Below are 25,553 nucleotides of genomic sequence, written 5' to 3'. Positions count from 1 at the left end.
TGCAAACCTGATTCTGTCCAAAACCCAACCGGCACTTCTAAAGCTCATTAAAATAACACTTCAATTTGCAGTTTAGTCTGTATAAAATGTAAATACGTTCAGTGCGGGACCATTTCTTGGCCAGGTGCTCTGCCTCGTGAGTGGATTTTTTTGGAAAAGGCCATAGCTGTCTTTCTTCCCCCCTCTGTTTCCAGTTTTTATGCGCCGCTAAGCTAACCAGCTGCTGACTTTAGCCATACATATTTACCATACGGACACTATTAGGTTTTAACTGTCTGCAAGAAAGCAAATATGTGCATTTCCCAAAATGTTTCTATTCCTTTTAAAGTGATGTATTTGTCTTGCTTTTATTATCTGCAGGTAATCAATTAAGTTCCAGTCGATATTAATGTAATGTTTATGGGCCTATGAAGTAGTAATTACTTTGGCCACGCTTCAGTTTAGATATCACAACAGTTGGGATGATACCCATGAATCTTGTGAATTGTGTACAGCCTACGACTTTATAAACAATACTTTTTGCAAATCAGGCGAAGTGATTTTTCTTTTTTTCATGACCCACATAGTTAAAGCTCTATATGCTTTATATGAAAACATTGATATCAATATCTCCTGGCAGCCTCGAGCGTTTACTGTGGTCTCTGGCGGGGTTCGAGAGTCGGTAACCGGAACACAAAGCGCCACGCTCCAGGCCACACTAATTTAATCACTTGTGCCCTGAATATTGTTTCAATGACATTATTAATGTCTGTGTTTTAATTTTAAGCTCTATATCTACATTGCCCTGCCCGTGACATGATTTCTTATGGTTTGTTTCTTGGAGATGTTAGGGCTCGTCTTCTTCCTCGCAGCCAGGGCTTTTATTTTGGAGTAACCGGAGTAAGCTGGAGCAGCAGTCAAGCTTCGGTTGCCACAACTTTTATTCATAGGTATCACCTTTTAGCTTTGCAGCAACAAAACACACATTTGAACGCTTTCTTCCAAGTACTGGGCAAGTTCCAAACGTTAGAAAAATAAACCCGTAGTCTCTGAAAAGCTGACTTTTTGTTGTTGTTGTTGCAGGTAGCAGACCCCTTCGGCTAACACGCTGAGCCCTGTGGTATGAATAGGCAGCACACACTCACACTGGCTCACTGCCGGTGCAAAGATTCTTTACAAGCACAAAGAAAAAAGTATGTCAAGGCAGAGCAGAGAGGATCTGCCTTGTATGGCCGAGGGCTTAGCATGTAGCTTAGAGACCGCACTGAGCTAAAGAAGTAGGGAATTTGTGTGCGGCTATGTCTTCTGTCTGTGTGTGTGGTGATGGGATTATTGCAGGGCTCTCAAGTTTTTGAGACGGGTAAGAGTGACATATCCTCCTCCTCCTCTCTCTCTCTCTCCCCCCCCCATATGACACATATGAAACGAACAGCAAATGCATGATTTTATGTTTAATTTTCTCAAGTCTAATATTTAATCATTAACATGTTGCACAACAGAAATGGTAAAAGTAGATTTTAGTCTGTCGGCTATCTTTCCACATTCTCGCGCAGGTATTCAGAAGGTCGGCTTAAATCAACAGGTTCAAAAAAAAGAAGATCTTCCTTAATGATCTGTTTGTGTGGTCCCTTTAAAACTCGTATCAAACATCCCCAGGTGTCAGTGTGACATACTGACCTAAATCCATAGCCTAAATAAATCTCATTATCAATAATGAGCCGTCGTAGGCCGACGCCCTTTTCACAGAAATCATTTTGGATGTGTCACATTAGGTAAAGCACAGGGTGAATGATTAAACTACTGATGGCTGCGTTCCATTTAGTTCTTGTATCACGCATGCTGGCTCACTATTCCACTGTCATGCTCTCTGGGGCTGCTCAATAGAACAGCCGTGGTTCATGTTTTTAGTTGACCTTTCATTAATATGACAAACCAGAACACCTGCTGGGAAAAAGGAAAAAAAGTCAAAGGAAAAGCTTTAAAGCAAGCTTGCTTATCTTTAAGTAATGGCTCATTTTTAAACACGTTTTGAAAAAATTGATGGAATGTGTAAGTCAATAACTTTCAATAACCCATGATATTTGTTAATTCAACACCATAGAGCATAGGTAGAACTGTATAGATGCCATTTTTTCTTCTTCAAATAGCTGGAATGAAACCCCCCCCACCCCCACCCAAAATAAAGCTATTATACACATGGCCATAACTCTTCCTATTTGTCAAAGTGTGAATATCGATGCCTATAAAGTTATTCATGCCTGCATGGCGCATCATCTTTATTTGAGAAAGAAATGAAATCCTATTCCCTCAGAGTCCCGGGAGAGAAATAATATGTCATTCCTGCCTCCCATCCATTTCACCATATCAGCTGAATAAATTTGTAGGAGAGACTGGAATGCCTGTATGTGATGCGGTTGAAGAGGTCAGTTAAACTCATTGCAAGTAATATTGCCCTTTCCGAGCACAAAAGTGCACTTTTGAATTTGTTCCGTTGGTAGCGTAGCCATCTTTTGCCCTTGAATGCTCCCAATTTCTAAATTAAAATATAGAAATGGTTCACAAAGGAAACCGTATATATATTTATTGTGAGATGTAGTGTAAAATATTTGGGCATCACCTTCTTAGCTTTGCGTTATCCCTTTTTTCTTGTCTATACCAGAGGTGTCCAACATACGGCCCGGGGGTCCAGCTCGGCCTGCCGAATAACTGTTAAAATTACAGAAAAAAGTGTTTAGCCAACATTAGCCTAACAAGGAATTCTGTGACGGATAGGATTTCCGATCTTTCAGCAGATTTTGAATAGCCAAAAGAAGCATAGAGTAAAGTAATTTGTAGCATTTTCAATTGCAATCGATGAGAGCACTGACATTACTAGAGATGTTGCTCAACTGGCCGTATTCATTTGTGGCGTTGATGAGATTTTGGCGGTCCCCGAGGAGTTCCTTGAGTTGATACCTATGACGGACACCACTACAGCGAGCTACATTGTTAGCGCTCTCGTTGAAACGCTGGGTCAGAGTGGACTGGACCCGTACTGTCAGTGAGGCTACAGACGGTGCACCATCAATGATCGGGAGAAAAACAGGCGTTGTGACGAAATTCAGGGAGAAAGTACAAGCTGCAACTGGAGGATAAAGTTTTGGGACATTTTACTGTATTTTTCACCGCGAGCCATTGTGTTGCAAGTCGTGAAAAATGGATCACGTCATGAAAGTCGTGCCACAAAGCGAGGGAATCTGCAGAGGAAAGCCCAGGCAATTTTTGGTCTTTATGTTTCTAGTTTATTGTAAAAAGATGCTATGATTTTACTAGTCTGGCCCACTTGAGATCAAAATGGGCAGGATGTGGCCCCTTAACTAAAATGAGTTTGACACCCCTGCTCTATATCATGATTGCATCACCTTCATCTGGATTTCCCCTGGCCACTCTCTTTCACACTCAGACCAGCTTGTTCTCACTTACCAGGTGTGAAAGGAAACCATTTCCCAGTAACTCCCTTTTATTTTTCCCAATCCCTGCCTTTCAAACACAGTAATTTAATACCCATAAAATCCTTTGATGGGACTTAGCAGCCCTTTAAGGCAACTGACCCATCCCATCTCTTCACTGCCAAGGAGGTACCAGAACCCACCACACTCGCCTAATTCTGTAAACCACTCAAACGCTGCCGGAGTCTTTCATCCCACATTGTTTTAAACTAGCAGTCTGAATCCCGTACCCGTGGGGGAGGAAAAAAATAACAAGGAGATGCAGTTACTTCCCAAACACACAGCAGCTCTCTTGGGATACGGCTGTTACTCCTTTGTGAAATAAATGGTAATCCCTTCTAAGGTCATAAGACATGGATGAAGCGTCTTCATTTTTAAGGGAAAACCTAAACTTACTTAAACCTTCATTTCCTTACTTGTTAGCAAACATGTGCCTGTTTACACATACAGATACAGAGCATTATTAGCACTCATTTGATGAATGTTAGTCCAATATTCCCTCTACTTTTGAGCTCAGTGTTTGGCCTCCACCAACTCCCGGCGGAAATACCTGGCTCCTCCTGAGCGGCTGAATGTTCAACTTCAACAGCTAGTCGCTAACTTTATCTGTGGGCCATTTGGTGCTGGGCAGGAAGCGTATCGCGGGTTTGTATGTGAGCTTTCTCACTGAAACAGCTGCCGGCTACATCTGGAAATGAGGCTGATGGGTTCAACGAGACAATAAACAGTAAAAGTTGTGGCCCATAAAACCAAAACAATGATCTGGAATGAATGAGGGGAACTACAGAGTTGGGTGATACTTCTTTATGGGCTTGTCTCTGTAAGTGACCCATTTCACATTACACATGGTCATGGTCATCCATTGCGAATATGAAAAAATATTGATTATTGCAGTTTGAATGATATTTACAAAAACTATGATTGATGTTTGGCAACGTTTCTTAACAGCCACAATTGCTTTGGCTTGTCAAAATGTGTATGGATACATAAGAGAATGTATTACACAGGCTAATAGTTCTATTGTAAGAGCATCATGCACTGGTTATTGTTGCGTAAAATATACATGTATTCATGTGTCTCCAGCACACAGCCGTGCTGTTCAGGTGGGTGAAATAGTGGCTGTCCTCAGGACCAGAGGTGACGACCGAGACCACACGGAGACCGGGAGGAGTCAGAAAAAGGCAAAGCGGCACTCCCAGCTGTACCCTCATGCATTCACAGGTATACGACCTACACATTTCACTGCTCTTATACGTCAAAGTCAATGTGCTGGTCATGGCGAGTGCACTTCTCTGAATACGGTAATTTATTTTGTGGCTCTGGAGTAGTCGGTTGTATTTCTAATCTGCCTCTCCATCTTTATGTGAGTGCAACACTTAATAGCTGAGCTGCTGCTTTAAGAAATAGATACAGAGTGTCTTTTGTTCCCTCCAACAAAGTTGCCCGAAGCCAGTACTTGATCGCTGTCACTTTCATTTTACTGCAGTAGGTCAACGCCACATCGCAGTTACATTTTGAGTAAGTGTGCCAAAAGCCAGTGTTCAGCTCTACCAATCACAAGTGATCTGACACTGGAAATAAGCCCGTCGACAGCTCCACAGTCTGAAAGTAATGCATTAACAAGAGAGTTCCTCACAGCTTAGCTGACTGGGTCTAAGATGGCAGCATGCCAGTGACTTATGGGCTAATGCTTAATTTTGAGCCATTAGATTATATCCAAACAAGATCGGATTTACATTATTTATCACGGCCAAATGTAGAAAATTACCTCGCTAATGTGAGCTTTTACTGGCATTAGAGTGTGTCGAGCCTGACACGACTGCATTCCCACGATCTGTGGAAACATCAAAGACACGTCCCCGTCAGTTCCATCCCGATTATGTAACTTATTAAAGGATGACTTTTTCCACCCACTCCGAAACGTCTCTACGCTTACCCCACTGCGAGCATGAGGTACTGTACGCGATCTGGTCTGAAGAACTTGCCTGAAAAGTTAACTTTCCTATCTGATGAAAATAATGCTTAGTGTGATAATTTGACTATGAAGTGCTTAGCGAGTGAATCGGCTGTCAAAGTGCTTAGCAAGTGATTTTTTTCTTCTTCTTCTTTCTCCTCAACGTAAATATTTCAGTTATGTTCAGAGCAGGATATTATAACTCTTTTTTTTCCTCTATCAGCAGAGCCCCGTTTTACATAACTCTCATTTCTTCCTCATGCACACATCTGATTGGCTCTCAGGATAAAGCCAGGGTTCATTATCAGGCAATGTCTGCCAGGTGGGAATGAATGTACTTGGTGCAAAATGACCCACTGGACAAATTATTATACCTCTCGGCTACGATGGATGTTTTGATCATGAGAGAAGTTAAGACTTTATTGAGCACGTGTGGCGTTATCTGCTGAAATCATAACAGGAATTCTCTTCATCTGGTGATTGCATCTTTCTTCTGCTGATACTCTTTTTCCATTCGTGGTCCAAAGACTTAAGATTGACTGTTCCATTCCTGCAGCAGTGTGACTAGACCTACATACAATCATAATTCAGCAGGCGCTCTGTTCCCTCTGCTCTGTTCCTCTACAGTTTCCTACGTGAGAAGAACAAGCCGGCACCAGTGGCGCTGCAGTGACGCCACCTTCCACTCTGCCAACGAGGAACTCTGCGAACAGTGGATCCAAGTTACCAATGAGCAACTGTCATTACTTGGTATGTATTGTTTAATGGTTTAACTAGCAGATGTGCCGATGCACTTTGAACTCACGCAGAGCTTCTCAACGTCTTCGTAATCCATTTTATTGACGATGCTTCATAAAAGTTCCACGTATTAGAAAATCTGGCTTTGTGAGCAGTAGGATAAACACAGAGTGCACAGAGGTTTACATGTACAGTTTGGGTGAGAACATGGATTAGTATTGTGTGGTCCATGCCAAATATTTCTACTGAATATATTTAAAGGAACAGTGTGTAGGTAGGATTTAGCTTCATAACCTTGTTCACATTACTGAAGGTCACCGTAGTTCTCCCACACACTTGGAAATGGAGGGCTAAGCGAAGGGGTATTCAGTTTGTTGCAACTAGACGCCACTAAATCCTACACAAAAAATTGCTACTTGTATTTTGTCAGGTTCAAAGCTGTTTCTCAGGAGTTTGATGCAAAAATGTCCGGTGGGAATTATTTGTGTTGCCGTGTTCCAATTTCATCTAAAAACCTATTCAGTCTGTTTGGTAACTGCACAATGCATAAACTAATCCGTCCCTAAATGTGATTCTAATGCTAGTCCTGTTCCTTGTTCCACACCTTGAGTTTCTCGTACAATATTGGGTGCTGGAAAAAATGAATAAGACGTTACCCCAGTTTGGCAGGAAGCTACCTAAAGGTATGACGTAACTTGGAACAGTTATTTATACGTTGTTGTTCCCCCACGCGAATAACCTGCAGGGGTATGCAAACATTTATAAAAACCCACAAATCCAGTTTTTATGAATTTCCATGCTATATTTAAAAAACGGCTTTAAGATTGGACTGTAAGATATTGTGCCGTAAAGTTTATTCTGCATGGAGGGAAGGGGTGTTCTGTGAGGATCATGCTTTTTATCTCTCAAGCAATTTCAATAGCTGTCAGCAATGGGCACAAGGGATATGCAATACAATCTTTTTTCCTGAGTGGTTTATGGACTACTTCATTGGGACACCACCTTACAGTATGTAACATAAGTCACTGTAACACCCAAAGAAAACCTCTGAAACCCTGCGACTCTTCAGAGGACGCTTTTATTGTGACGTTTATCGATGGGGTTTGAGGCAAACAAAAGGGAAAGGACAGAAATAATTTAACAGATTCATATCACAGACCAAGAAACTGTTATAATAAAGATTAGTTAATCGTTCCACAGTGCATATTTAGTTCATATTTCGGTTTCGGACCAAACGGGAGATCATTAAAGCTTTTAAAACTAAACTTGCAGCTAAATGAGCTCTTTTACTCCTGCAGACTGTAAGTAAAGTCTGCATTATTGTCCATTAAATAAAAACCCACTTCATTCTTTTCAGTACGTTCAATGGCTTCAGGAGAGCCCAGAGGCAAACCAACAATACAAGTTGGCCTCCTGCATTTCTCTTATAGATAGGAGCTCACGGGCACAGACATAAAGAATGGAGCCAGCTAGAACCAATAGTCTGATAAAACACATAAATGGTGTTTTTTACAAACATGTGTACTAAAAATATCTTTGTCTGGCTTGCACAAGAAACATGGAGAGTATGTCTGTATTATTGTTTGCACCCAGCTTTATTTGAATATAAAACTCATGACTGAAATTGTACATAGCGTACATAATTTGTACATAAATTGTAAATAACACATCAGCCAGAAGACGTGAGGAATTCAACATGTTTTCCAATGATCAATTAACACATTACAATACCAGAAAAAGGTTATTATTACACCATCAGTCACAACATGTTGAGCTTTATTACATTTTTGTCCTAGTTGAGTGCAAAATACAGTGCTTTACATGTATAATGTGATCGTAAAGTGATTATACGTTTGAGACCTTCAGGATTTAGTGTGTAACTAGCATGTGGAAATTGGAGTCTAAGATGGGTTTAGCCCATTTGAAACGGCCTACTTGGCCCCACTTTGCCTTGCAGGATGAATCAATTCAAGAAAATTAACTGCATTCATTGTGAAGATGAAGCTCTAGGAGTGTTAGTCTGCTCCACACTACACCTTTACATCCCCCCATTGACAATCCATTTATGTAATTTAATGGAACTTTTGTCTTATTGCCAAACAGATATTGCACCCTATATTTCTTTGTGCTCATTTAACTCCCGATCCCAATCCATTCATTTCCAATTGGAGCAGCTGCTGTATCTCGGTTTGTTGTCCTAAACGCAGTCTTCCACAGCAGCCATAAACAAGCCATTTAGTATTCTCCATCGCAGCACTCTGTGGGTTTATCACAGAATGATGCAGCACCTCCGAATTGCTTCACACTCCTCCCTTAGTCGGTAGACACGCCATTTATTTCTTGAGAGGCGTGTTTTGGGCACCAGTCAGTTTGACAGAGCGTTTTGAAAAAGGTCTCTGGTTAATGAAAACTTCATCAAGCTGCTTGTCAGTGACACAGTTGTAGGCACAAAAAAAGAAGGTATATGCTGAACCTTTTTAATGACTATCTCGTATCCCTCCCTCCTTTTTGCAGCCAACCGACCGAAAAGCCTTCTGGTGTACATCAATCCCGTCGGGGGAAAGCAGCGCGGGAAGCGCGTTTACGAGCAGAAGGTGGCTCCACTGTTTCGCCGCGCCCGCATCTCAGCCGACGTGATTGGTGGGTCCCCATCAGCAGCGTTCCTCGACATTTAAATAAAAAATGAGTCTTGGTGGCCGTCGTATAGATCTCCACTGGCACTGTGGCCTCTCCAAGGGGCCGAAGAGGCTTGCAAGGATATGATTTGGCTGATAGTGCCATTAATCTTGCCACCACCTTAATGGAAGCTGTGATAGTTGATAAGCTTGGGTATCCAAAACACATCTATTATTCAATAAGTGTTTGCAGCAGCTACACATAGTCTGCGGTATTGATGGTCCATCAGTGTGAATGCTATTTACTCTGGGCTTCCTACAGCTTCTGTGAATGGCAGGATTGTATTTGTGTTATTATTCCCGGAAAACAGATTTACTGTTCGAAATATTGAAATATTGTCGTTTTTTTGGGGGTTTGGGTCCAGGGCTCATCTGGCAGACTAATACACGATAGCTGCATTAGGTTGTTCTGTGCCGTTTGCTCTTTCTGAGCATTAGTCTGCATGACGGGTTCCAGTGACTGGTTTCAAAAGTGCAGAGCGTTTCCTCATCTTGTATTTCAAAATGCTCGTGCTCATCAGCCCTCAAAAAACCTATTGTTTTGTCAGTACATTGCCTTTAATTGAAGTAGCACTAACACTTGCCGTTTGATTTGTTTCCATAGTTACAGAGCGGGCCAATCATGCCAGGGACCACTTGAAAACCGAGGCCAATCTAGATAAATATGACGGGTGAGTGTTCAAGCCAGGTAGCGGCTGCTTTCAGGCTTTCATCACTGGTTCTTCCCCGCGTCGCTGTTGTCTGTCGATGTTGTAACACCGCCTTCGAGAGACTCTCCCATGAGCCGTGTGTCAATTATCACACATTCAGAGTTTGTCATGAGGCCGCGTTGTGCTGTAATCTGTGTCGTGTCAGATTGCAATCACTGCAGTAAAAGGTGGAGGTGCTCAGTAGGAAATTCTGAGTATATCTTGTGCTCACGCGACTCTCAACATGCCGACAGCTGAGGCGGTGCCCACAGTGCTAACAGTGCAAGGAACGGCAACAGCGCAGACGAAGCAAACTGTTTTATGTTAGCTTGTTACCGCCATATGCGAGCAATGCAAAGCGGCCATTACTCCACTATGTCTTTACATAGCCGATAGTTGTTTGATGCCGTATTAATGCTCTGAATATTGTACAGAGGACCTTTAACAACCGGTGTCATTCTGATTATCTTAGACGGCGACCGGTATTTGGAGTTGGATGTGTGTAACCTGCCGTGACTTTTTGAACATTCTTTAGATCAGATTGCCTTCGAGTTGGCAGATAAAAACATGACTACACATGTTGGTAGTGTAACAAAGAGACACTGTTTGTAATCGTTTCTGTTTTGGACCGTTTCCTTCAACCTCCAAGTGTGTGCCAAGTCAAAGTTCTGACCTGACGAGGGCGCTAAAGAGAAAGTTAAAGGATCACCAAATGTAAATCACAAATGTCAACCTAATGGAGGCGCGAGAGAAAAAGTCAGGGGACAACTTTAGGATTCATCGTCTGAGAACCATGGTTATCTATACAACATTTCATGGCAATAAAAAAAAAGCTTGTATTCATATGAGAAGCAGAGATTTCTGCAATTAGATTTATTGTTTAAAGGCAAGGACCCGATGCCGCTTCTTGTAGGAAAGCTTCAGAATCCCAGTTTCAGTTCTACAACAGAAAAGTGAAGTCACTTGATTTTCTAAGTATTAAATCATGTCTTCAGGGTTTCGGGGACAGACTTTCAAGATATGCTTTGAATCAATGTAAAGTAGATCCGAGAGCCATCTGCATACTACATATTTTACCCCGGTATGATTGCTCACAACTTTAGACATTCAATTAAAAGCAATAAAACAGATGTCACTGGGAACGTGAACTCAAATTTCCACATTTTCATGATCATTTTAGAAATATAGCTGATTCTATTCTTTAGAATCACTTTTAATAACTTTAAACGTACAAATCTGTCACATAAGTTCATGTTTACAAACAGTCGTACACGATGCAGCTCACGGCCGCGAGCAAAAGGGTAAAATGCAGCCGATAGCCGAACATTCAGGTCATCAATACCGGGAAAGGTTTTTCCGGCCGAGTGCTTCTCCGGCTTCTATTCATTCGATATTCAGTCCAGCAGATCATAATCCATTATCCTTTTTCTCTGCAGTTTATATAATTCATAGGTCCATTTCTGTAATGCTGGGCGACACAGTGTGATATTCTTATTTAGTGAATGCTTTCACAGGAACACCTGCTGCCCGCTGCTATTATTGTCAAGGTATTGTGGCCATGTAGTTTTCTCCACCTTAGCGTCCGCCTATGGCGACCTGTGTGACCTGAAACCTTTCTGAACAGCGTTCAACAGATGTCGTGTGGAAGTCGGGCACATTGTTGATACCATTTGTCTGTCCAGGGTGGTGTGTGTGGGTGGAGACGGGATGTTCAGTGAGGTCCTGCACGGGTTGGTCACCCGGATCCAGACGGACAACGGCGTGGACCAGAACCAACCAGATGCTGAGTTGGTGCCGTGTTCTCTACGCATAGGAATCATTCCTGCCGGTGAGCTTTGGTCATTATATCGCATAAAAACATTTGGAAACGGGAGCGCGTAATGGAATGGCTTCGGTAATGATGATGGGGGAGGAATCATAGAAGTTTGATAACATTCTTTAGCAACTTCACAGGTAAAGAGCAGCTTGTGGTCTAACTTCTCTAGAATCAGAATCAGAGTAGATTATAGATAGATTATTATTATGTTTTTCTACAGCTTACCATTTTGCCTTTACAGTCAGTCATAAGTATAAAAGAAAAACCTTATAATTGGTCAAATGGGAACAGTCTCTCACCAGGACTCTCGTCTCTCCACCTACACATGCGGTTCAATCAAAGCTGAAGCCCAGAGTTTACACCAGCTCACACAAATGGTGGAAAATGCTCTCCATCATCTCTCCAAATGATTATTTTTATTAGTCTATAATATTTCAACCGAAACATTATCGGGTTAAGGAGGTGTGTTTGTCTATTTACCCATAGTGTTTTAGTGCTTTACTGTGTTATTTGTAATCTATAGTATTACTCTATACTGTATTATAGGATCCCCCACGGCCTGGAATCACACCAGATGCTTGTACATGTTATGCAGCAGGTTACAGAGACACATTCTTAATTACCATAGTGAATCAAATATATATTTATTGTGTTTGGGCATCCTCCCAAAAAAACATTTACGTTTTTCTTTTTAAAAGATGAAAATGTTCTTATTTTCTTCACAGCCTTTGCCTAAAGACGGTTAATTCCTCTGGAAATCTAGTTGTAAATCAAACTTTAACGGATAGTGTTTGCGTGTTTTGTCAAGTTAAGCGTTGCATGATGGATGCCAAGTTGTCAGAAAAAGGTTTGTCTGGACCCCTGCATAAAAATCTCACTCAATAGAACTGTTATTGATTTCCGTATTGAAGAACTTCAGCCCTGCTGATCTGAGTTACATAAGAGAATCACTATGGCAACAGGGCAGGGGGCCCCGCGGGGGCCCGCGGAGGGTCAATCATTCAAAGTGCCATGCATGAAAACGTGCTGTGACATTTTGAAATCACTGTAATTTTCATGAGGGAAGAAACGCCGTGCATGGAGACCAATACGAGGCTCTCCGGTGCACAGCTTGAAGGTAATAGTCGAGGGGTTTAAAAATCAGCTGGGGACACGGAAAAGTATTTTAAGGCCAATTACAATCATCATTTGGATGTGTTGACTCCGTTGTTGTGCCTTTTCATAATTAGAGATGGAAAATAATTGTAAGTGTGTAAAATCTAAACGGCATGAAGGACATATTGTTACCGCACTTCAGCTCAATAACGTGAAACTGTTAGTAAAAACACAGCGCTGCGGAGATGAAAGCTCTCAAGTAGACGCAGAGTAGTTGTTCAAAAGATGTTTTGAAATGAATGGTATGCCATTCATGCAGCGCAATGACTTCAGTGGCTAATTGTGCTCTGGTTTGCTTCCATCAAGAGTTAAACGGAGCCTAAAATGTCCAAGGCGATCCTCTTGCTTTAAAATTCAAAGCAAGGTTTTTTGACGTTCCTTCCAGAGCATTGTCTAAGCAAAGGCATGCCGATGAGCTGTACAGCTTCATTAAAAAAGACACCTTCAAGAGTGTCTTCTCTACTCTTTTACTGATAGAAATAACTGCAGACAATCAGACTGGAGAGTCAGATTTTTATCAGAATAGCAGCAGCAGCAACAATGACAATCCATAAGTGACATGAAAAGATCAAAACCTGTAATGAATTGATCCTAATAATACATATTGTCTGTGTAGTCAAAGCCTGAGTTCTCTTATTTCTCCATGACATCAAGCTCCATTGTTGTCCAAAATCTATTAAACACACACCAGTGAGCCACACTGTTGAACTGGGTGACGGGTTCCTTCATGACAATGAACATTGTAGTGTCATTGAAATCAATCCTCTATACACTGCTCTGCTGGAATAAGTACAAGAGCACCAAGTGTGTATTAATCCGCCGCTGAAAGTAGTCCCCAACAAACGCACCATCTTCTCCTGTTTGAGGAACATTTGCAGAAAACTACAGTGACCTTCTGTTACAGGAAGTTGTTGACATATATGTACTTTATATAAAAGAGAAAAGAAAAGAAAAAAGGGTAAGCAGTATTGTCTGTCTCTCTAATAAAGGTGTAAACAAATAAAGAAAAAAGATCTCAATTTGATCCCTTTTTTGTCAAATAGTTGTAACACCCTTCTCGTAAAAGCGCCAGTAATGTCTCAAAAAATGGTCATAAAGTAAAGTGTCTCAAACATATCGGCGTACATTTTCTAAAAGGAGAAAACAAGCTGACTTGCTATAAAAGCCGTAGACGTGTGTGTGCTTTGTAGATCTATGCTTCTACACCGCCATGGAGGAGTGTGTCGTGTCCACCCGCCTGCCATTCATGATTTTTATCAATATAACAATCAATATTGCTGTCATGTTAATGTGTCAGTAAGATATCAAAGCCCTCGATGCCAAGGTTCAAATTAAAGTCATGAACTCATTTATGGCCTTGTCGTCGAGCTGTCATGTCCACAGACGCTTGCTCTGTCAGACGTTTTCTATAATGTCGCTGTACTGTCGGCAATGAAAGTAGCTTATTTTAAATAGAAATATGTTGTTCAAAAGGTCCACTTGTCTAGTTCCAAAGGGTTCACTCTTGTCGTTAGCAGACAATCGCAAGTGCAGCTATAAATACATTAATGAAGCGAGCATTCAAACAACAATTTTTTGAGGGCAGCGCTAAAAAGCATTGTGACTCCATTGTTGTCCGTGAGATGAAGATGATTTCACTGACAAGATGATCTTACTGGCGAGACAGTTTTGGGCGGAAATGCAGATAAATAACTGGAGCTTCTCCCCTGAGGAAGGCCTTGTGACAGTTTATGCTCTCTCCTCTGAATATGCCAACAGGCTACCGCGGTTGAGTAACTTAAGGGGAATAAAACATTGAACATCTGAGCTCTCAGCGTCACTGAACATCTGTGTGCGCCACTTTTAGCCATTCAAAGTCAGTTGGCTTTTACTGGGTAGCTTTAGAAAAGTCAAATAGCATGTGTCACCGCCGGGTTTTTTTGCGCTCTGCAAAATCGCAGGCATTGTAGCGCTGTCGGGAGCAATTTGAAAGTGTTCGGATGTGATCATGAAGCTCGGGGCCAGATAAGTGATATTCATAGAAAGTGCAGGAGAAAGTCAGAGGGCGCTCATCTTCATACTCATCTGTGTGTCCACCACTGAATGAAGGACCTGATCTCCTCTGTCACGCTTCTGTGAGCCAGCCCAAAACACCACTAGTTAGATTTCACTCGCTACTCTCCTCCCTCCCTCCCTCCCTCCCTCTCTCTGTCTTTTATCAGTCGCAGTAGGTCCATTTCACCACTTGAAGATGATCAAAGTTGGGCAGATAGGTCTGAAATTACGCCATGCGGAGCAGGAAGAGAGATGGAGCCTTATTACCTCTCAAGTTGAAAGCTTTAATATTAAGCTTAACATTTTTCTCAAGGCAGGGGATGCCTCTTATCCTTCATTTGTTGGCTGAAGAGCGTTGATGATAGCTCTGGGCCCGAAGCTATCCTATTAGTTCACTTTACTGAGACGTCTCCTTACTTCCGCCTAATAAAATCATCCCACTTAATCCTTCGTATTAGGTTGCAGCTTTGAAAGTCATGTAACTCTAGCAAAGGGCAATGTATATTAGAAGTCTGATTTCAATTATGAATAAGAGGTGTACACATGTAAAAATACATCGTTGCAGCTTCACCTGCCAATCAAGGCTCCCAACATGCCTGTACAGTCTGTTTTATTACTGTACTCTGCAGAGTTCATTAATATAAAGGTACCTTTCTAAAAAAAAAAAAGCACATTAATGTCAATGTGGTATTAAGTCAAAAGAGTCAAAAGATTAAATCAAGAATCTGATTCACTTCCTGTCCGCAGCAACGGAGGACAAAGCAGTCCTCTTTTCCTTTAGTCCCACCCAAGGTTTACCTTTATGGTTTGTAGTGAAATATCGAAACAACTTATTGATCATTTAATAATGATCAGCAGGCCACTAATTCTTTGGTTTATCACCAAACTATTGACATTTCAACTTTGTATTCAATAATTAGGAAATGGTAGCCGGCTAACAGGCAAAACTAAGACGTAAACTTAAACTGGTAAACACTTTACCAGCTAAGCGTAATTCATGGTTGAAAGCTCAGTAGGTTTGTTAAGCACTGAAATAAATACAATTTCCCCGATCCTGATAAAGTGTTGTGTGCATAAAACGTGCCGGACAATTAAGGGTCCCAGTTTGCGTGGCCTCTTATTCTTGTTTGCGTCATGCAGCCCAACATGCAAGTATTTGCAAAAATATAAATCCAGGAAGTGTTAAACTATGTGCATGGCAGTTATGCCAACAGGAAAAACTTGAAAGAGTTGTTGTGTTTAAAAAAAACACACACAGATGCAATCAGACGGGAGGGTGTGAGGTAAACCGTCTCCACATATTGCCTTTAAATACTCGAGGTTTGCTATTTATTTATTGTTGAAAATGGTATTCTTGTGAGCCTTTTTTATTTAATTTTCTTCACATCACAGTGTCTTTAACCTGTCTATATAATGGCTGACCATCGACCTGTGTGTCTCTTATCCAACAGGGTCCACTGATTGTATCTGCTTTGGCACAGTGGGAACCAACGATCCAGTTACTTCTGCTTTACACATCATTGTGGGTGAGTGAGTAATTGGGAGACTCGTAGAAGACGTTCAGCACACTACGTGTCAGGGTGTCATGCTGTTTCAATTTTGTGTGTGTGTGTGTGTGTGTGTGTGTGTGTGTGTGTGTGTGTGTGTGTGTGTGTGTGTGTGTGTGTGTGTGTGTGAAGCTACAAACAACCTTTGAGCGATTATTACAGCAGCTGGTTTCAGTTTCATGTTCATGTGTGCGTTGTGGCTACACAGTAGGGGGTAAGTGAGTGTGTTTTCTGGGTGTGTCTTGACAGGAGATTCCCAGCCGATGGACGTGTGTTCAGTTCACCACAATGACATCTTTCTCAGATACTCCGTCTCATTGCTTGGCTACGGCTTCTATGGGGATATGCTGACAGAGAGCGAGAGGACGCGATGGCTGGGTCCTGCTAGATATGACCTGTCAGGTATGAGGGCCATCGTTTTTCTAAACTTGAGGTACTCTTCAGGCTAAGCCTACTCGCATACTTTAACCTTTTTCTAAAACCCTTGGCACACTGACCTCTGAGCTCACTGACCCCACACCGGCTTTTTTTTTTAAATGTGAGGTAACCTTGAGTTTATCCCTGAGCTTGCTGGTCCTGCTCCGGGTCCAGACGTTGGAGGATTAAGATATAAATCTAACACACAGCCTAAAGCTTGTGGGTTTGTGTAGCTCAGTAGTTGAATTCACCAACACCAAAAGGCTCACCAAGATGTTTCCTCCCACTGAGGCTAAACACTAGCACACTGTCAAGCGCTTTAAATAAATGCATCAACCTTAAAAGTTATAAAACTGAGCTAAATTAACTGGTGCCAACTGCAATGGTGTGATTAATTATTAACCAAAAACCTGGACGTATAGGCTCATTTATGAATGTAAATGTTCCCAGAATGCCATATTTAGGACGTGTATATGTAGCCAAGACTAATAATCTACAGCAATGCTAGCAGCTTTATGAGACTGTCTTTAGGCACAGTGAAATAAATGCTAACATGACAATACTAAAAGCATAATGCTAAGGAGTTATTAGTTGGTACACCATCTTAGTTTGGTATCTTAGCGTGATAATATTAGCTAATTTGCAAGTCGAAAGCACAACTGAGGTTTTAAATGTCAAATTTCATGGCATTCATGCTATAGACGGGGAAAAGTCAGGGAATTACCAAAGACCATAGAACTCATGTCTAATTAGGGTAAGCTAACATTAAATTAGCACCGTTAGTTGGGAGCCGGCGGCAGATGTTGAGTCGTTAAGAGGCAATATAATTATTATATTTAGCACCTTTTTAAAGCTGGAGTCTGCAACATAAGCAAGATGTTTAAAGCATCCTACTTAAAAGCCCTGCCAAGTGTTGCCAATAGTTTTTTCAGTGAAAGTAGCTAGCAGCTCTAGCTCTAAATCTACTAAATCTAGCGAGAAATTGTTAATACTCGCAGCTGTCAAACTAGCAGCTTGTGGAAGACTCACGTAACAGGCAGGTAGTCTGTCCAATAGATCAGGCTGAATTGACTGATTGGACACGCTTATTATTTGTGCTTTCTACAAATATAATACATTACCTGAATTAAATTCAGGTAATGAACCAGGGCTACCGAACACAACAAAGCTTTTAAATACAACTGTTATTTTTACTAGAGCATTATCACTAAAATTGCTGAAAGTATTTTTTATTTTTTTACCCAGTTAAACCTACAAAAGCCTCTAGAGAATAGAGGAATTACAACAGAAAGATAAGGAATAGTGGTCCAATTAGTTATGCAGATGTGTTGGTTTAGGAATTTAAGCTATAATTAAGTAAATTAAACACAACAAATAAAACATATTTACATGCATTCTGTGGTCCACACTGTGTTTGTGCTCCAGGAGTAAAAACCTTTCTGAGTCACAACTACTATGAAGGCACGATCTCTTTCCTCCCCGCTGAGAACAACATGGGGGACCCTCGGGACAAGCTGCAGTGTCGATCCGGGTAAATAAAGCATCAGAGATATCCATTTCTGCAGCTTTTCAGCACTGTTTCACAATGTGCTAACTTATCTGATGCACTTCAATGGCATCAGTGCACCTGCCAGAGCTTAAATGGGATAGTTTACGTTGTCAGGAAGCCCATCTGATTTATTGTGGACTGAGAACCCATTCAGTCTTCTCCAAAAAGCGCTTGACGAAGTGCTTTGTTTTTTTGAGATGCTTTGTACAGCCGTTGTTTGTGTGTTATGGGGACTGAAAAGAGCTGAACACCATTAATATGCCGTGTTTCCTGACAAAGTATTTTTCCCTAAAAAGAGGTATGACTGTGTCAAAGGGCTTCTCTGGCTGTAGATTACTTAAATTGCAAAACGCAATACAAGTTATTTTAGGGTGGACTGGATGTATTCCCTCCTAATGAGTCATCTAAGCTTGTTTAGACCTTGAATGTCACAGCAACACTGATGGTTTGTGTAAAACAAGGTTACGCTGATATTTCAGGTGCCGCGTCTGTCAGCACAAGCCCTCATCAAAAGACACGCAGTGGGAGATGTCAGAGGAGAAGGAAAAGTCTGATAAAGGTAAGAGTTTGGGGTTATTACTCGAAAAGTGTCAAATTAATCACACCGAAAAGCCAATTTCTCATTTCTCTGCCTCGTTATCTGCCTGTTTGTCTGTTTTGAAGCCATTTCTAGACTTCTGAGATGTGTGAAAATAAGTATTTCTAAAGGGTGCAGTTTGAGAGGAAAGACGAAACTAAAACAAAAAAAGAGGGATGAGACAATCCCACGCTGGCTGTCTTTTCCCTTGAAGTCGCACGCACACAAATAAGGGGAGATTTACATTTTGCAGTACCTGAGGTGGACAGAATGTAAATAACAACATCATCTTCTCCTTTTTAAATATCTCCATTTTCTGTCGGGGGTTGTTTTTCCACAGGCGGCACGGCAAAATTAGATTCTTGATGAGTTATCGACGGGAAAATATAAACTGATTTTAGTGACACTGCGCTACTCCCCGCCGCCCTGTCAGAGCCTCTTTTTTTTTTTTTGCCTATCGATTTCCAAATCTCCCCGCATCCACCCCTGCGTCTGCTTGATGAGATTACATTTCCCCAGACGAGGTGGGTGTCCGGCTACTCAGATCCGAGTAGGACAACGTCACCGTCCCCCCTTGACCGTGATGCACACATTTCATTATCTATGATTCTCTCAACCCACTGACAGCAGCAGCAACAAAAAAACAACACTGGCTCCTGTGCATGTGTAATGTGAGCTGCAAAGAAGCTGTGTGTTTTTTAGTTTTTCCCCACTCTAATTAGTTTCATGATATAAAATTCAACATTTTCTGTCCTGGCTTGGCTTTCTGGGACTTCTTATGGTGTGTGTGTGTGCGTGTGTGTGTGTGTGTGTGTGTGACTTTCCTGTGTAAATATGAAAGAGAGTGCAACCTGTTTGTGTGTGATGTGTGACAGACTCCCCACTAATCAGGAAGAAATTTGTCTTCGCCAGCTCCGACAGGTGGTTTGTCTCACGCCAGTGCTGCCGCTTGTTTTGCGATTTTGTGTTTTTTTTTTGTGTGTTTTTTCTCCTCCCTTCCTGGAGAGGGAAATCTCAAGACAACTGCTAAATCAATGAGGCAGGACACCCTCTGTCTCTCTCTCTCTCTCTCTGCAAATGAGCCAGCCTATCCTCCGAAAGCAAATACTCATTTGGAAACCTTCTTCTAATGCAGAGCCTACAGTCCACACATGGATTTGTTGTTGTTTTTATTTTTGTATTCAGCTTTAATCACTGCTTCCCATGTAGAATATAGTTATTTGTATGTAGACTCTGCGGGCTTGTTATCATCGGTTCGCGTTATCACCTCTGTAAGTTTGTTTTTCGCGAAATGAGAGGGAAAGGTAATGAATCGCTTTGCTTTCTGAGATTTTCCCTCCGAGGTTTGGATGTCTGTGATCACTTTTTTCCCCTCCGCTCACTCCAATGACTCTCACCCCGGTGACGAGCACTGGCAGCCCCGCGGGTGATACTGCGTCTTTTGATACGGCATCAGCGGCAAACAGTCGCTAATCTCCGAGGAGCAGAGTGGTGGATGTGAAGTGCATGTCTGCCATTCGAGATTTCGGAAGCCACTTGTGCATTTAATCATAACAAGGAAACTTGAAGTTAATCCAATCAGTCTTCTATCTACATGACCTCGTCTTTAGATGCCGTCCACCCTTCCTTGGCCAAACTTGATTGCGTTTTATAAACATACGATGCTCAGCTCTCCTACAAGGGCAACACGCATTACTTTCAGCATCAATATTTCCATCCTGGCTCAATCATCAGGGTGGCGTCGCTCTGAGAATTCCTGCCAAGACATCTGGATCCTAATGGACCCTCATCAGCATCACTGCTGATGTGTAACAAGCAGGGAACTGTCGCTTGAGGACTCATAAAGCACTTGCAAAATACACAGTATAATTTAAAAACCAAATTTGCAGAGGTTATTTGTTTCGGTCGAACGTTAGGCGGAAGGGAATCAATTTAACTGTCCTGCAACAGAATCCGCGCAGCACACTCGCCACTTTTCACGAATGCACAGCAGGTCCATCACGACTATCTATGACAATTGCAAGTGACTTGCAGACTTTTCCAGAGCTCGCCAAAATGTTGCTGGCTTTCAAAGGGTTCTCGGACCCCACGAGACCCCCGATATGTTGCGCACTGATCTCTCATCTTACTTGTGCACGTTAATAGCTGAGAGCTGGCAGAACACTCCAAACTAAATCTAATGTGGCAGGTTTGCGAATGCTGCAGCACTGCTTTGCATTGTAAATTAATTACAGTACAGTGTATTCACGGCAGCTCAAGGTCTGTTCATTTTAAAGTGGCAATGTCAGATGGAGGATATTTGACACTGCAGTAAAAAGAGAGGAGTTAAGTAAACTAGAAACTGTACTAAAGGTGTAGGGCAGAAAATATTAATGCTGTTTTTAAAGGCACAGTCCTTTCAGCAGGAAGCTTTTTGAGTCCTTTGAGGTCAGCAGTTTTGTGGAAAGTGTCTGGTTTTATGCTGTTGCATTTTGGAGTGATGGAATTACTGCCAATAATATGAGCAGGATTAACACATTTATTAAAATGGCTGCATCCATAATTGGTTTGCCTCCTTTTTAGTAGTCTAATAGGTGTGCAAAGTGTCCGGTTACGAAGATCAAAATACCATCTTTTGCATATTGCACGCATGGTCAGCCTGTTCAATATGCACCTAAAGATGGTATTTTTGTTCAATGATAGATAACACTATCATTGAACAAAAATAACTTTTTTACTACAGAAGTATGCACGGTTAAGTAAACTTGACTCCTCTGTTTCAGATGGGAGCGGTGGTTGGAGCGTGATCCGTGCAAAGTTTATTGCCATCAATGCGGCCAGCATGAGCTGCGCGTGTCCCCGCACTCCGAAAGGCCTCTCGCCCTACGCTCACCTCGCCGACGGCACCACAGACCTCATCCTCGTCAGGAAGTGCTCCCGCCTGGACTTCCTCAGACACCTCGTGCGACACACCAACACGGAAGACCAGGTAGGAGTGAAGGAGGTGTATGATTTATCTTCGGCGCACTTCCTACGGTATTACCCACCGGGAATGTTTTTCAATTTAGGATTTTCTAGAGCGCTAGAGCAGTGGTTCTCAAATCGGGGTACGTGTACCCCTGGGGGTATGTGAAGGCACTCCAGGGGTTACGTGAGATTAGTAAAACATATATTTCAAAATGGCATCCATTAAAAGAAATCCTTTAAAAAAATGTTATTTTATATATATTCAATAAAATATAAGGTTAAGATCTTAAACCGAATTTTCTATATTTTATATTACATCAGACACTGACAGTGCTGTGTATTACATCTTTTTTTTCAACCAAATATGCTTTGCGTTGGTTAGGAGGTAATTGGCTGAAAACAAATTTCACAGGGGGTACATCACTGAAAAAAGGTTGAGAACCACTGCGCTAGAGAATATGTCGAAACGATATGATCTATAGTCAGCCCGGACAAGAAAAACACATCCTTCAGAGAGTGAACTAATCACCAAAATAAAGCAACACTTTTAAATACAATTTCATCCGTCCTAAAGAAGCCTCCCATCAATCACTTTGCTGCAGAATCCAGCTCTCATCAGGAGTTGCTCGACCTGTGCACAGGTGAATTGAGTGTGTTAAGACTGTAAACAAGCGAGAAGAAGGCAGGAGTTTGCCCACTTGCTGTGCTAGCACCTCCATTTGCTGACTCGGCTCAATTTCCCAACTATGGTTCACTTCAGTTCAAATGCCTTAGCCCTCGTATCTTCCCACGTATCATAAATAACCTCCACCCTGGTCCAGAGAGGCACCGGTTATCGCTGCATCAGGGATATGCTGTAGGGGAGAGCAGCCTGATACCAGACTAATGCCCTTTCAGGATAGCACAAGTATTGCCAGGGGAAGTCTGGTGATTAGTAATTATTACCTCAGGAAGGACCACGGGAAGTTTATCCCATCTAGAAGGAACCTGTAAGTAATTTCATCAACAGTATAGCTGCCTTGGTACAAGTGTGAAATGGCAAACTGTGTTTTGAGCTTCGACTGTCATCCTGAGGTCAACATTTTGTTTGGATTACAAGGATGGGAATCAATAAGATATAATTAGATATGTATTCAAAGCTTTAAAATGAATAGAATTCAGCAGTAGCAAACCATTTAATACCAAGAAAGCTGCTGCTATTACAGTGAAACATAGCAAATTGAGCAAATTGCTGCTTTGTGTGACATGGAGCGTGTCCTTGGAATACTGCGGTCGCAATAGAGCACATTACATCCAGATGACTGACTGAAATAACCAATATGTTCAGGCCAAATCCAATCAAACAGTAAGTAATTAAAACATTTTCATATAGAGCTCTTCAGAGACATTAGTCAGAGAGTGCTTTACAAGGGGATTTAACAAGAAAAATAATAAATTACAGAAGATGAAATGACCACAACAGCCGTGTGTTTTGTGAAAAACTAGAAAAAATAAGTACTTTGCCTACTCCAATATTTCAGCAGTATGATGTAACTTTATCCATCTATATATTGGCCATATAATTTGGTACATACATTATCATCCCCCTCAGGATGAACTGAAAGAACTTAGCTGATTTCCTTTTAAAATGTACTTTTCATCTAGCACCATTATCAGGTCAAAGTGGGCCCAAAATGACTTTTTACAATCGACTTACATTGGGAAAGAGATGTCTGTAACTCAAGAGATAATTATTTATTCTCGGGGTTCGAACTTTTGTTCGCTTCATGCACCACCAAGCAACTTTCACAAGAATGAGCGGGGCGCCGTCTCAAACGCTGTATCCAGTTCTCTTTGGACATCCATGTGCTGAACAATAGCATGCTGGCTAAACCTCAGCACGTTCACTTTGACAATCTGAGCACGTTTAGCATGCTGATGTTCATATTTAGCGTGGCCACACAGATTTGCTTAGAGTCTTATGCCGTGTTCACACCAAACGCGGCGCGACTTATTCGCGCGAGTAGATTACATGCAAATACAATGCACAGACGCGACAGGTTGCGAAGACGCAAATTTTACGCCGGCGGTGCAATAGACGGGTTTGAGGCAGCGCAAATAGGGCGTTTGACTCTGGGCGAACAGAGCGGAGGACGCGGCGCGAATTCGCGCGAGTTGAAATATCCCAACTCTGGCAAAAAAAATCGGGTGAGTCATAGTTGCGTCAGCTAATCAGCGTTGAGAAGCTCCGCCCATCACCACCGCCATCTTGCCATTGCTGAATTAAACTGTTGCTGCGGCGCCTGAAGTAGCGCTGGTAGCGGCCGTCATTCAGACGCTGTTGTGGGACTACGGATAATATTATGAACCCAGACACGATGGAGTTTGATGTTCCGACGTATGTGGAGTTTACACAACAAGTATAAAGTAGAACTAGTGGTTATTTCCATGGTGGATGGCGGAAGCGGTATCCGTTTTACGGAGATAAGCCAGACGCAGTTCCTGGAGGAGTCGGTGAAATTCACCGGGCTGCGTGCGGCTACGGATGGTGTCATGAACACGAGGGCGTTTCATGTTCCGACATGTTTGGGACTTCCAGAAATAATGGTTATTTATTCCATAGTCGATAGCAGAAAAGATAACTCTTTTTCACGGAGAGAAGCGATGGTGAAAAGCCACGGCCCCTTTGTCGCGGCGCGATTTCGCATTTGTGGTGAACACCCTCTTTTCACTTCCACGAGTAAACTGAAGCGGTAAACGCGGCGCGAAAAATCGTGTCGCGTTTGGTGTGAACGCAGCATTAGACCCATTGAAAGCGACCAGTCGCATCCACCACTTCGCAAGGCGATTTTAGCAGTTACTAGCCATTTTAGCTAGCAACTGCTAATTTTAGAAACCAATTTTATCTAGCAATTAGCTTGTTCATGAGCTAACAATGTGTAAATATGCCACCTGCACTTCCTCCCAAAATGTACATGAGGTTTTTTGTTTGTGTCTGTAGTCTTTTCTTTGTTGAATTTTCAACACATCACTATGGAGTTTCCAGAGGAACTTTATGCATCTTGTATTTTTGTGTCCCTGGTCAATCCTGTATACCCACAATGCCTTTCCGATAGATTGGCTTGTGTCCCATACAAAATGAATTGAGATAAACTTGTGCGCTGCCTCCAGTGGCCTTTTTTTATGCTTTCCGTCATGGAGATGTCAAATCTCCTTAATGGAGAAAACCAAACAATATTATCATCAACCATCTGATGACCACAGATCAGAGTGTGGTATTGCATTAAAAATACATGATGCAGTGCGTCTGCAGCTCAACGCTGTCTTCGCTGCTTCACTTGCAACACAGAAAGGTAGACAAGTAGTCATATAAGTACGGTGAGTGGGACTTTGCATGAGAGTTCACTTAATATCAGCATCACTGTCCAGCCAAGCGGAGAGAAACAAGGAGTGAGAAGCCACTAAGCGTATTCATGGCCTTGTCAGAAAGCCTTTTAGGCAGACAGTCCAGCATGAATGCAAAGCGGCACCAGTCATAAAGTGGGTCTGATGTGAAGTAAATGGCTGTCAATCCACTTTTGGGATGAGAGAGGGCGAAAAAGGGAGAAAAGGAAGGGAGAGAGAGGGCGGAAAAAGGGAAAAGGGGTCGGGGATAGAGAGAAAGTGGCACCCCGTGAAGAAGAAGAAAGTACGCCGGACAGAGCTGAACCTTTCTGCGACACTGAGTGAGATGAAAGGGGACTTTGACAAAATTATTTCTTTTCATCTCTCTCTTTCTTCTTCTCTACCATTTACATAGTTTTTATGCACCTCCATTGTATCTGACCTCTTCTCTCCCTCGCTCCATTTTGCATTCCCACTCCTGTTGGGTGTTTTTCTTTATCGTAAACAGGGAGAAGCTGAATAAATCTACGTGTAGTTTTACTTTTCTTTATAAAATCAGCTGGAGTCCACAGACAGACAAACGAGTATACTATAGAAGAATTGCATGGCAATAATTGTTTTACTGC

General features: G+C 42.0%; 1 protein-coding gene across 1 annotated transcript in view; it reads left to right on the top strand.

Moving 5' to 3' along the window:
- Window positions 1–2,936: 2,936 nt before the first annotated feature.
- The window catches only part of cerk (ceramide kinase), a gene marked incomplete at both ends in the record, with an annotated part of 26,158 nt that continues 3,541 nt past the window's right edge, over window positions 2,937–25,553 (top strand). The window contains 11 exons of the mRNA XM_079236071.1: window positions 2,937–3,015; window positions 4,551–4,688; window positions 6,049–6,171; window positions 8,674–8,799; window positions 9,439–9,505; window positions 11,206–11,351; window positions 15,980–16,054; window positions 16,325–16,477; window positions 17,918–18,023; window positions 18,521–18,600; window positions 21,381–21,586. Of these exons, the coding sequence (XP_079092197.1) occupies window positions 2,937–3,015; window positions 4,551–4,688; window positions 6,049–6,171; window positions 8,674–8,799; window positions 9,439–9,505; window positions 11,206–11,351; window positions 15,980–16,054; window positions 16,325–16,477; window positions 17,918–18,023; window positions 18,521–18,600; window positions 21,381–21,586 (1,299 nt within the window). The remainder of the gene's footprint in view (window positions 3,016–4,550; window positions 4,689–6,048; window positions 6,172–8,673; window positions 8,800–9,438; window positions 9,506–11,205; window positions 11,352–15,979; window positions 16,055–16,324; window positions 16,478–17,917; window positions 18,024–18,520; window positions 18,601–21,380; window positions 21,587–25,553) is intronic.

Source organism: Taurulus bubalis (assembly GCF_910589615.1).
Source record: "Taurulus bubalis genome assembly, chromosome: 20".
Classification (NCBI taxonomy): domain Eukaryota; kingdom Metazoa; phylum Chordata; class Actinopteri; order Perciformes; family Cottidae; genus Taurulus; species Taurulus bubalis.
This window is presented reverse-complemented; position numbering and strand designations above follow the sequence as displayed.